General features: G+C 43.0%; 1 protein-coding gene across 1 annotated transcript; it reads left to right on the forward strand.

The window, feature by feature from the left end:
- Positions 1-3,763: 3,763 nt before the first annotated feature.
- Positions 3,764-8,698, forward strand: kcnj14 (potassium inwardly rectifying channel subfamily J member 14; the record flags this gene model as incomplete). Its single annotated transcript, XM_080004750.1, has 3 exons — positions 3,764-4,819; positions 6,222-6,539; positions 8,468-8,698. The coding sequence occupies 3 exons, from the start codon at positions 3,764-3,766 to the stop codon at positions 8,696-8,698; spliced, it is 1,605 nt and encodes a 534-aa protein (XP_079860876.1).
- Between the last annotated feature and the right edge of the window lie 5,051 nt (positions 8,699-13,749).

Raw genomic sequence — 13,749 nt, forward strand, 5'->3', positions numbered from 1 at the left:
ACAGCCTTTTTGGTGTGCTGCCAGTAGCATCACCAGGATTGATATTTTAAATGGGCCAAAGTACATTTGGCTTTAAAATGACAGATGTCAATACTGTAGGCACAGTGGACACACCCCATGTCTTTTATTCTTAAAGCGTACATTAAACGTTCACTACACATTTCACAGGAGACATACTGCAGCCGTACAATCGATATACTCGCTGATACACTCTGAGGTCTCTAAAAAGCCTGATCAGTCTTAGTCAATTTGTGTTAAACCTACAGGAGTTGTCAGACTTAATAATAATTTTGTCATGCACGTTTAAGCCACATTAGGACAAGATCCTCAGACTGAACGACCCGCTGTATTGGATGGACAAAAGCACTGGTATTTGTCAAAACGACACATCAAACAGTAGCCTCATGAGATGAAAACGAGAAGGAGTCTTCAATGCGTAGCCTTCATTACGCATTTAAATGGTAATCAAAATAATTTAAAGGAAGGTTGCTCCACAATGTTATTTTAGGATACAGGGGTTTTTTTTGGAGTGTGTGCCCATAGTATAGGGCTAATGCAGTCTTTTCAAACTTTTGTCTCTGTTCAATTAAATTCTGTCACCATTTCAAGTCAGCGCAGTCATTTTGCTAAAAGACGTCTAAACACAGGTGCGGTAGTTTGTATCCACTAATGCCACTCACCCTGAAGTTGTAATATTTTCCAAATTCCCTGCATTACTCTAATCAACTTCTACCACATCGTGATTCTGATTGATGGACTAGAACTAAAAGAATAACCAAGAATTATTAATAACAAAAATATAGTTGCAATGATGACATCAAACTTACAAGTTTTGTCATTCATACTCACTGTGTTGATGGCTTTATTTTTGTAATTGGCCAGGTCCCAAATTGATTCCATTAAAATAAACGTAATAATCATTCTAATGCTTAGTATAAAAGTGCTTATTAAAAGTTGTCCTTTTTGTTTTGCTTTGCAGATCCCATGATTGCACTGTGTAACGGGTTGCGGTTTTCTCAAACCAAATCCTGGTTCTTGGAGTCCACAGTTTGAAGAAGACCTGCTGTTTCATTCCAACAGAGTAAAAGCATGTTATGGAATATACCAAAGGATCCACAGGAAGACAATGCAACCTGTAGGTTTTTTATCCATTTAAAATCTATGCTTATATATTTGTAGAATAACATAAATTTAATATTATTACTATATATTATTTTGTTCATAGAGGTTTATGGTCTTATATTTGTATAGTACAAAGTGCTATTAAAGTATTATTAAAAATGTAATTGTTTAAACTGTAAATATTTCTGTGGAGGAAGAGAAAAAATTTTTATAATCTATCCTGAGTTGTACTTGTCACTTCAGATTGTTGTAAATTCACATTCACATCATTTTTTTATGAGACACTGTTTAGGAATAGCCACATCTTAGGTTATCGCTATTATTTTTTATGATTTATTTTACAGTTGTGTTATTTATTTATCCATGTTTTTCTCCCTTTTTTTAATCTATATTGCACCTTTCCAGAAGATTTTGGGGGCAAACGTGAAATAACAGAAAACCGAGTAAACGGATAGGAAAAACAAAGCAAAAAAAGATTGCATGTTTTTTCTCTCCTGTAATCCTTACCGAGCGAAGCCCGACGTTTCCTGTGGGACATGTCTGAGAGGAGGAAGGCAGCGAGCAAGTAACGATGAACCCCTACGTTACGTCTCACTTTAGGAGAGATCTCTTTCCCCATTTTCACTTTTTGCCCCTTTGCTTTTTACCCCTCTGTTACTGTTCCAGTGACATGGGTATTCGTGTTGTTGTGAACCTGTAGCGGTACCTTTTGTCCTGCCGTTGCCCTGTTACCCCTGGTGCTGGGTCAGCAATCGGGGCTCGATACCATCCACGTAGCCCAAGGGACTGAGTCACAGAGGCTTAATGATTTCCAGGATTCAAGAGTAGATTTGTATGGAAATGGTTTTGGAAGGTAAAGACTAACTCTTCAAGCAGTACTTTATTTTTAATACCAGAATTTTTTTTTGCCACGCAGCTCGTTTTGGACTATTTTGAATGACCCTTCTTTTTCACTTTGAAGAGACTTGTATTTATTGAGTTTTACATATCTGTACTTTTATTTTTATTTTTTAAGAAAGATTGCCTTTGTTTGCCAGAAGGATTTATTTTCAATTAGATTGTATACATGCTCTCTGTGTATTGCACCAACATCTAAATGTCCTATTCTTTCTAACTCTTTACTCAGGTAGCCTTGTTGATATTGTTTCAAAGCTACGGTCCATGCGGAGTAGGGATGTTGAGTGTTAGACTATGGCCAGCAAAGCTCATTGTTTGGAAAGAAAATGCACTGTTCTCTCCCCCTCCCTGGACTAGATATGATCTGACAACTTTGATCCCTGATCTTCAGAGAACCACAGTCGCTGAGGTGAAATGCTTGCAGCCTCAATGATTCAACAATATTTCTACATATATTCAATAATTTGTGTGTATAATCAATAATTAATTTTTATGTATAAGAGTTATTATAGTTTATTTAAATTAGATAAATTAGCAAGTCGATAAGTCGGTCATATCAAAGTGATCACTGTCTATCTTCTATTTGTCTGACTGTCTTTTGCTTAATTTCGCAATTGTTCTGGATGATAGATCTGCTGCCAGGAAGGTAGACATAAGGTAGTCAACAGTTTATCTGGGCTTCACTGTTTCATGATTACTAATGGCAGCGGAGTCGATGGAGTCCTTAGGACAATGGCATTTGAATAGACATAATATACAGTTGTAAAAGCAGTCATCGAGACAGTTGAGACAGTCGTCAGCAAACAATAGGAGTTGTATTTGGGGCCCTCTCATTGACCAAACATAATACTGTTCTCACTTGTAAAGACTTCATTACAACAGGTACAAGACCGATCAGTCAACTGAGACAGTGGCATTGAGTGAGTGCATATTACACAATATGCACACTGGCACAGCATTGTGCTCATATATTTAATATTTTCTACTTTTAAAATGATATCATTAGATAATACTAATGTCAACATACCTCCAAGGAATTAAAAAAAATGTTTGTGTTTTCTCCTTGCCATTACTTGGGTAAAGCTCTGGAGAGCTTGGACAGTAAGAAACGGCATGTTCTTAAGCTTGCTCTAGAATGCATGGTAGAACGATATAGATAATAATATCCTATTGTTTTACCAAAGCCTACCTTGAATGTGATATGTTGTACTATTCATTCTGTTCCTGTTCTTTTTTTTTCCTATGGTTGCATGTTGTAGTAGTGTAGTACATAGTGCCTTGAAAAAGGTTGCGCATCCTTTAATTTTCCAAATAATGTTGCTTGCACAGGGATTCCCTTGCATTGTTTTAAATTGTTCAGTACCTGTCATGTATGCTTTTGTCATAGAGCCCTGATAATCTCAAACTTTCTGCAACCTGGAGTTATATCATAGACACTGGTATTACATTTCTTTTCAACTGAGGACCTATTTCAGCATACAACCTTTTGTTGCCTGAGCAGAGATATACAGTATTATTGAACACTGTGTGCATAAACATTGTGAACAAGGACCAACTTCACTCATGGGGGGTGGAATGAACCGGACTGTACACTGGCCTGGATGGAATAATCCTCTGGTTACCATTTGTTCATTTGGATTTGTGTGTTTTATATCACAAGGATAGCACACACAGTGACATCGTTGATTTTGATTTTTTTTCTTAAGAATACTAAACAAGACAGTTGCTGTTCAATACATAGAGCATGATGGGAGCAGCACGTGTAAAGCGACGTTTCAGTGCTGTGGTTGATGGGCCAGTGGAGGAGGAGGAGGTCATGAGGTTGGCACAGAGCGCTGCAGATACGGCAAGGGCGGGCGGGAGCCCGACTGGGTCCGGAACTCCGACCAGTCCCTCACCAACCCATGCCCACAACGGCAAGGCTCTGCCCCTGCAGGGCAACAGCAGCAATGCACAGAGGCAGAGTGCCTTAGGGGAGTCAGTCGGGGGAGGCGGAGGAGGAGAGGGCGGGGTGAGAGCAGTGTGCTCAGGGTTAAGGAGCAGCAGAGGCGGTAGTGTAGGAGGAAGAGGGGAAGGCCGTTCATCCTCAGACCAGGATTCACTTTCGTCCCCTTCCACTACAAGCCGCCGCCCCACACGACGCTCTGGCCGCCGGCCCCGGAAACGCTTTGTGGGCAAGGACGGACGCTGCAACGTCACTTTTGTCAACATGAGCGAGAGGGGCCAGCGGTACCTGAGCGACCTTTTCACCACCTGTGTGGACATCCGCTGGCGTTGGATGCTGGTCATCTTCACCCTCTCTTTCCTCCTCTCCTGGCTGCTCTTTGGGTTTGCCTTCTGGCTCATCGCCACTGCGCATGGAGACCTCTCCATTCCCCTCACCTCCAGCTCCAGTGCTCTTGTGGAAACAGAAGAGGCTAGAGCTGAAGCCGAGGCTGATGGAGAGACAATGGTTGAGGAGCCATGTTTCCTCCAGGTGAACAGCTTCATGGCAGCCTTTCTATTCTCCTTGGAGACGCAGACATCTATCGGTTATGGCTTCCGAAGCGTAACCGAAGAATGTCCCCTGGCGGTGCTGGCGGTCGTCTTGCAGTGCATCGTGGGCTGCATCATTGACGCCTTCATCATCGGGGCAGTCATGGCAAAGATCGCCAAGCCCAAGAAGCGCAACGAGACACTGTTGTTCTCTGACACAGCAGTGGTGGCGCTGAGGGATGGAAAGCCCTGCATGATGTGGAGGGTTGGCAACCTACGGAAGAGCCACCTGGTAGAGGCACATGTCCGAGCACAACTCTTGAAGGTAAGAGACTGAAATGAGATTCAAGTTGGGCATGGCGAAAAAAGTCATTAAGTATCATGATCAGGCCTAATAGAAAAGGCTGTGGTGAACAGGCAAGGTGCATAGAATTCATATTAGCGGGAAGATTTCAGTTAAAGTAGATTGAAACCAGGGGGAGAGTAAATCGAGTTAGGGACGGACTAGAGAAAAACTGCTTGTCAAAGAGTGGGAATGAATGAGGTTGAAGCCGAGAGACCATCTGGCCTGTATTCTGTGGTGCGTAGTTAATGAGCGCTTGTTGTATACTCCCTGAGGGGGTTTAGAAGATTTATTATGGATTAACTTGCCCATGATTTTTTAACCGAGAACCATTGTCTTTCGTCATCTCATTTTCCCCTGTGCGGTGTAGCTTTTTTTATGTTTCCATATATTTTATATTGTTTATAGTGCGTACTTGATATGCTCTCTATTTTCTGCTGGAACGATGTAAATTTCCCCGTTGTGGGACTAATAAAGGTTTATCTTATCTTATCTTATCTTATCTTATCTTATCTTATCTGTTGTGTGTGTGTGTGTGTGTACTGCTCTTTACCCTTTGTCTGGCCTTATGTAGGTAATTTTAGACTGTGCTTGCTTATTGCCGTGCATGCTTCCTTGTGGTTGTGTTCTGTATTTGGTCTGTCTGAGTGGGAAGGCATGTGTGCCGCTCCTATTGTCCACAGGGTCAATGGGATGGATCAGTGGAATGTCGAGGTTAAAACAATGACATTTAATAGCATGACCATATCAAAGATGAAACAGGGTAGATGGGATTAAGTTTGCAGGGATCAGAGAAATACTCCTCTCCATGCTGGGGTTGGAGATTGCTTCATATAAAGGACTGGGCAAATGATTATCATGAATGACTGGTTTTCTGGGAGTTTTTCCTTGCCTGGGTGGGGGCAAGACTAGCGATGCTATTGATTTCTCTGTGAAATGCGAAAGCCCTTTGAGAGTGTACTGTGCTTAAGGGATATATAGATAAACTTGAATTGAAAGAGTATAACCAAAAACAAGTAAAGCCAAATTTGACTCATGAGCACAAACTGACAGCCGAATAATAAATGTTTGGGTCAAGATAAAAAGCTTCTAGTGTATTTTCCCTTGTTAATTTTGTGCATATGAATTCTATAATGAAAAAAAAAAATTCCCAGAAAATACTCCTCTGTTCTATGTGCTCTCACCTCTTTTTGAGTTATTGCAAATTCAGGGTCATTTGTTCTTTATATTTAAAAATGTACTCTGGTCTCTTCTGATCGTTTGCCTACGTGGCACTGGAAATGGATTGTTTAACTTTACAATTTCTAGTGTAGAACCCATGCTGTACTTAACCTCTCTCGTTTTCTTTCTATACCTTTTTTCCCCCAATTCCACCTGGTCTCAGCCAAGGGTGACCCCAGAAGGAGAATTCCTTCCACTGGACAACGTGGACATCAACGTGGGCTTCGACACCGGCACCGACCGCATCTTCCTGGTCTCTCCGGTGACTATTGTTCATGAGATTGACAACGAGTCCCCCTTCTTCGAGATGGATCGCAAGTCACTGGAGGCGGACTCTGAGCTGGAAGTGGTGGTCATCCTCGAAGGGATGGTGGAGGCTACGGCCATGACCACACAGTGCCGGAGCTCCTACCTAGCCTCTGAGATCCAGTGGGGACACCGCTTTGAGCCTGTGCTCTTCGAAAGGAAGGACTGCTACCAGGTTAGCCAAGAGGATAAGAGTGTGTGTGTGTGTGTGTGTGTGTGTGTGTGTGTGTGTGTGTGTGTGTGTGTGTGTGTGTGTGTGTGTGTGTGTGTGTGTGTGTGTGTGTGTGTGTGTGTGTGTGTGTGTGTGTGTGTGTGTGTGTGTGCGCGCGCGTGCGTAGACACTGATCAGCCACAACATTAAAACCACTGATAAGGGGTAGGATTTATTAGGCAGCAAGTGAACAATCAGTTGTTGAAGTTGATGTGTTGGAAGCAGGAAAAATGGGCAAGTTTAAGGATCTGAGCATCTCCAAAACGCAGGTCTTGTGGGGTGTTTTTGGTAGTACCTACCATATGTGGTCCAAGGGAGGACAACCGGTGAACTGCCGACAGGGTGAAGGTGGCCTGGTCTGATGAATTACATTTTCTTTTAAGTCATGTGGATGGCCGGGATTAGGGTCCAATGGATGAGCCTATGTCAGGGTCAGAGTTGTTTTGGCAGCACGAGGGGAACCTACACAATATTAGTGGTGATTTCAATGGTGTGTGTGTATGTGTGTGTGTGTGTGTGTGTGTGTGTGTGTGTGTGTGTGTGTGTGTGTGTGTGTGTATGTGTGTGTGTGCAGACGTGGACAAATTTGTCGGTACCCTTACAGCTCATTGAAACAATGCTTCATTCCTCCTGAAAAGTGATGAAATTAAAAGGAATTTTCTCATGTATACCTGCATGCCTTTGTTATGCCATATAGTCAAGCAAAGACACTGTGAAAAGAGGTAAATTATTGCTAAAGAGATCAATTATATTCTAAAATGGCCTGGACAAATTTGTTGGTACCTTTTGACGAAAAAAGAACCAACAATTTTCTTTGAAATAAGTTGACACTCACAAAAGTAATTGGCATCCATCATTGTTTATTCCATATTTCATAGAAATCAGACTTTGCTTTTGATTTTTGGTTCAACAGAATATTTTACATAATAAAACAAATGAAAACGGCATGGACAAAAATGATGGGACCCTTAACCTAATATTTTGTTGCACAACCTTTAGAGGCAATCACTGCAATCGAGCGATTTCTGTAGCTCTCCATGAGACTTGTGCACCTGTCAGCAGGTAGTTTGGCCCACTCTTCCTGAGCAAACTGCTCCAGCTGTCTCTGGTTTGAAGGGTGCCTTCTCCAGACTGCATGTTTCAGCTCTTTCCATAATTGGATTCAGATCAGGACTCATAGAAGGCCACTTCAGAATAGTTTTGTTCTTATCCATTGTTGGGTGCTTTAGGCTGTGAGTTTTGCGTCATTATCCTGTTGGAGGACCCATGACCTGCATCTGAGACGGAGCTTTCTGACACTGGGCAGTACGTTTCGCTCCAGAATACCTTGATAGTCCTGAGATTTCATTGTGCCCTGCACAGATTCAAGGCACCCCGTTCCCAATGCAGCAAAGCAGCCCCAAAACATAACCGAGCCTCCTCTATGTTTCACAGTAGCTATGTTTTTCTTTTCTTTGAAAGCTTCATTTTTTCATCTGTGAACATAGAGCTGATGTGACAAAGCCAAAAAGCTCCAGTTTTGACTTATCTGTGCAAAGGACATTTTCCCAGAAGCATTGTGGCTTGTCAACATTCATTTTAGCAAATTCCAGTCTGGCTTATTTATGTTTTTCTTTAAAAAGTGGAGTTCCCCTGGGTCTTTCCATGGAGCCCACTGTCACTCAAAAAGTGAAGGGGTACCAACAAATCTGTCCAGGCCATTTTCGAATATAATTGATCTCTTGAATTCTTCTCTTGAATGAAGAATTGTTTGAATGAGCTGTAAGGGTACCAACAAATTTCTCCATGTCTCTATATATACACACACACACAGACTTTTGTTAGTTCACAAAGTGTAGACATCTGTGATATCAGTCATCATCCTCATTTTCTCTCTCCCACTCTTTTCTTAGGTGGATTACTCTTTCTTCCATCGGACATATGAGATCCCAAGCACACCCACATGCAGCGCTAAGGAATTGGCCGAGCAGAAGTACATTCAGGGTGTGGACTCATCATTCTGCTATGAGAATGAAGTGGCTCTGCAGCCTGTCTCCCATGATGATGATCCCGACCGTGATCCCCACTCCCCCTCACCCATGACCCGACGGCCCTCCCACTCGGAACATCCACACAACAACTGACCCTAGAGGGCAGAGGGGGCAGAGGGATGTAGGAAACAGAGCCCAATAAGTCGCAGTAGTAAGGGACAGAGAATAAGGCAAACAGACAGGCATGATCAGGCATTGATAGACAGGCTCAGGATGTAGAAGAAACCACGTATGGGGACCCATTCAAGGTAAGGAACAGATATAGAGAAAAAAAGCCCCAAACATATTGATCATTAATTTTGAGTTCCTTCAATAGTTGGTGCAATGGTGGAACATTGGCACTTGTGCAATATACTGTATGATTAAAAAAGGAGAGACCTTGACAGGGGTGAGAGTAGGGTAGGAGTTAAAGAAACAGAGAGCAAGACTAGCGGCAGCGGTAGAAAGCAAAACAGACAGACTTTCTGTCTCTCTTTCGCTTCGACAGAGACAGGCAGACAAGCAGAGAGGGAAAGACCGAGTGGGATGTTTGGGATCACTCTGACGGGGAGACAGGTCACTACGGTGACCCACTTGGCTGATTGGACCTGGCGATCTTTCAGAATATTTTTTTTCCAGAGTTCCAGACCCTGGCCCCTCACTACCACAGCAGCGCATCGCTTACACTGAGCTGGCAGGGTGTGCAGCAGCGCCCCCAAATGGCTCTTACTCTCAACTTCACTTCAGAGTGAATGTGGAGACATGAAAAATGAAAGGACTGCATCACAAGCTATTTCATGTGGATTTGACATTTGAATGTTTTCATGGGTTATGGTAAGAACCGTAATAAGGTGAAGGTTAGAGCCTACGGTCTGTTGTGTCTTCCAGTGCGGGACTACTTGTTAAGAGTTAATGGAGAACTAAACCATCATGGAGAAACAAGTGGTTTCTGATTCATGTAATGTACTGTATGTTGCTATTTTTCTATGCAATGCAAAACAAAGTTGACTGACATTTCCTTTATTTCATCCAAAATATGGTGTTCACGAAATTCTTTTGTCACTACAGATAAATGGGACATTCTCAAACATAGCAGTGATATGAGGCAGTTACTCTTAATTAAGGCAATGGTCACTTTGTGCAGGTCAGTGGATCACATGATATTAGTCATTTCACTTTCACCTTGCTCTGTGGTTTTTTTGTGAAGTAAATTAAGTGTATGTTTTGCTCAGTTACTCTTGGATTTTAGTTGGCTAGATAATATGTCATTATCCTCATACAATTGTCTCGACGGTGTCACCGGAACTGGAGCAGGGACAAGCAGTTGCTCTGATGGACAATATAGGATTTGAAGCCACAGAATCAACTCAAACACAATTTCAACTGCACAGGCAGAGTTGTCACAATGAAACAGTAGTTAACTTGCTATACCTTCACGTTTCTATCCGTGAAGAGGTGTTTAAATGTTTATTAAATGAGAGGTGACACGCAACTAAAATGTGTTGTGTATTGGTGAGTGTCTATATCTCACATTTGTGAGAGTAGTACAATGGGTGGTGCCTTGAAATCGAACTGGTTCTTTGTTTGTGGCAATACAGTCTATTTATGCTCAACATATGTTTGAACCTATTTTTTTTATTGTGTGGATACAGGAAGTTTTTTTTATTTATTTTCCCAACATACACTGCTGTGCTAATTGGACCAAAATGTCAGTTCAAAGTAGTTACTGTGAATCTGCTCAATATGTTGCGCCAATACCATACATATGCTTTGGCTGCATTGTACTATATGAAACAATTGTACATTTTAGTTGTATTAGCAAGTTGTACTCAGCTAAATTATTTTTTATATATATTTATAGGTTCATTGGATTTTGTTTTGGTAACTGGTCAGTTATGTTACAGGTTGCAGACCGGTACACTATTCTTTGACATCTAAATTTAGCTTCTATCGAATGGTTGATATTTTCGCAAGTGAATTGAGGATTGGCTTAAGTACAAGTGGAGTGTTGGCTAAAATACTCAAATTAGTTTGCAGAAATTGCAACTTCATATGACATTAATAGTGTAATCGGTATTCAGTAGTATTCAATCAGTTTGATAGTATTCAACGTGTAATCATTATTCTTCCACTACAAGCATTGCAGACATGTATACCACACATTGTAAACTACCTGGAAAATATATTGGCGTTTTGCACTTGTGCTATATTACTAGAGGAGACAAATATCACTCATTAACCTCTGTAGTAGCAGAGTTGCTTCTCAGCACAGGGTTTCCATAGTATTTGACAAGGTGTTATATTTTAAATGAGTGTAAATGGCATTCTATGTTTGTCTTCCCTGATACCTTGACTTCTGTATGGCCGCCGTGTTCTTTTTATAGCCTACGTGGTGGCTCATGTCTCCCACCCTGTCACCACTTTCATGGAATGTAACTTGAACTTAGAGTCCCATGTCACCAGCCACTGTGTTTTTTAAGCGGCCACAAAAAAAGCCAGATGGATGGTCCACTTATTTCCCTGGTTGCGTATGCTCCACTATCAATCTTGTATTTGATTTTAATTCAGTTATTTTCAAATGTATACCGCACATTCAATCAATTAACTGTAGAAAAGTGAAACCAATAAAATAAAAAAAATAGTTTCCTTTCCACAGACATTCTACTGAGACTGCTAAGATCTACTCTCAAATGTCATTTCAAGGATTCTTCTGTCTAAAGTGCTCCCCGAGTGACTGACTGGCGCTGTCAAGCAAATAAAACACACTTTTACATGATTGTTTGTTATTTATTTTTTTTATAATAGTGATCGTAGCCGGACTAAAGCTGGGTTTAAAACTAAGATGAATGACTGTAAAAACGGACCAGTGTCAGAACCGGGCCCCACTGCCCTGGCCCACCAGCCTGACCCCATGACCCCCTGACGCTAAGGCGACTGGAGACATGAAGGTTTTAGTGGGAAATCCGGGGCGGCTTCCTCTTATTTGACGCTCGTTGTGTTTTTTTGGGGGGTTTTTTTCAGTTTAACTACGGATCTCGAATCCACGTACCCGAGGGAACGAACCGCCTGACGCTAAGGCGACTGGAGACATGAAGGTTTTAGTGGGAAATCCGGGGCGGCTTCCTCTTATTTGACGCTCGTTGTGTTTTTTTGGGGGGTTTTTTCAGTTTAACTACGGATCTCGAATCCACGTACCCGAGGGAACGAACCGCTGCGGCGCGTCAGAACGCGACCGCATATCGGCGCCTACTGGGCGTTCGCCCCGGCGCACAACCAACAAAGGGCTCGGCTCCGGCGCTGCTCCGGCGCACCTGCTACGCGCCGCCGATTGGCTCTCCCGCACGTCACTTGACGTCAGGCCCGGCCCCGCCGTTTTCTTACGGCGGCTCCGATTGGAGGCCGTTTCGGCCTTTATTGAGGAGGCGGGGTCTGCGGGAGCGTCGCGCGTTGCGATTGGGCTCCTTCGTCGCGAGGGCGCGGCTTGGACCGTGTCCCCGCACCGGATTGGCGGACACGCCGGAAGCGCTCTCTCCGGGCCCGGGCCGACGGCTCGCCCACCTCCAGTGTCTATTTTATTCCCAGCGAGAGGAGCGTGCGGCTATCACGGGGGGAAGCGGCGCGGCGATAAAAGCCGCAGTTGCGGTTCACACCTATCGGCCATAAAAAAACCCCCAAAAAACAACAACAACAACAACAACAACAACAACAAAAAAAAAGCCCGAGAAGCAGCCTCGTCTGGTCCCCCCTCGTGCTCTAGCCTTGCTCGCGATTCGGAGAAGATTCTGAAGGTGAGAGAATTAATTAGCTCGTCTCTAATCCACGCGTACATAGCCGGTGTAACGTCCTGAGCGGCGTGTTGTATTTCAGCGGGGGCTGGCTAACCCGGGTCGGTCTAAATGCGGGTGGCACCGCGCCGAGAAACGACACCGTGTGCGGGGGGGGCGGGGGACGAGGGCTGCGCTGGCTTGATCCGCATGCACGCCCTTGATAGAGGCTTAGATCGAGATGGCCTGGCCATAGGCTGTTGAAAAATCACAAAGAATAGTGTCTGGCTGCTCTTATTGTGATTGTCATACTTTCAGGGATGCCCCATTAAATGAGACCACCATTTACACTGCAACATTTGAGTAGTTTTAATATCATATTATTAATAATAACCATGACAATAATAATAATAACAATGACAATAATAATAATAATAACAACGAATAAATTCAACTATTTTGTAACATGTACACGGTGTTTTGACACTATTGAAGTCCTATTCCTGTGTTATTATATAGGGATTGTCTGATCTCTCCTATTTGAGGTGTGGTTGCGATTAAAAGGGTTTGAGCACAAGCCACAGCCTGCTGCAGGTGAATCCAAGATTCAACGTTAAAGATTTGTAAACGTCACATGCAGTCGTGCAAGTTCAACTCTGTGCGAGATTGTGTGGAACAAAGTAGTAATACGAATCAATGAATGAGATCGTCTAAATCAAAAAGCAAAACAATTATAAAAAGGCGAAAGATAAAAGCAATAAAAATACCCATAATCAAAATATATATGTATGTATTTGTATGTATGTATGGGCAGTATGAAACATAGCATGTGCCGTGTTTTAACAGTGATAATAATAATATAATAATAATAATAATAATGTATAGCTTATACTGTCATTCTTGGGGGTCTGCGGCAGCTCACGCACACGCACTGCGTGGACTCCTCTGTGTGTGTGTGTGTGTGTGTGTGTGTGTGTGTGTGTGTGTGTGTGTGTGTGTGTGTGAGTGTGTGTGCGCGTGCGCGTGCATGCGTGTGTGTGTGTGTTCAATGCGATGTTTTACTCACGCGTCGCGGTTCAACAGCAAGGCAAACCGAGGAGGACACCCCACACCACGCACGCATCAAATTCAAAACATGAACACGCACGCACGGCAGCACGACCCCCTGCAGTGAGTGACCTCCGCTCACACTCCGCAGGCATTGTCTGTCTGTGGGTCTGCTGCGTGGTGGTGGTGGTGGTGGTGGTGGTGGTGAGGGTGTTGCTATGGGAGGAACACTCCAACACACTGCTGATCAGACTGTTGTAATGCACCAAATTATTTTTAACACTATTCCTAATGCAATGCTCTTTTTCTTTTCACTGTCTAAAAAATACTGCAAACTTAATTCTGCTGATTTAG

The sequence above is a fragment of the Zeus faber genome, assembly GCF_960531495.2.
Source record: "Zeus faber genome assembly, chromosome: 8".
NCBI classification, from domain to species: Eukaryota; Metazoa; Chordata; class Actinopteri; order Zeiformes; family Zeidae; genus Zeus; species Zeus faber.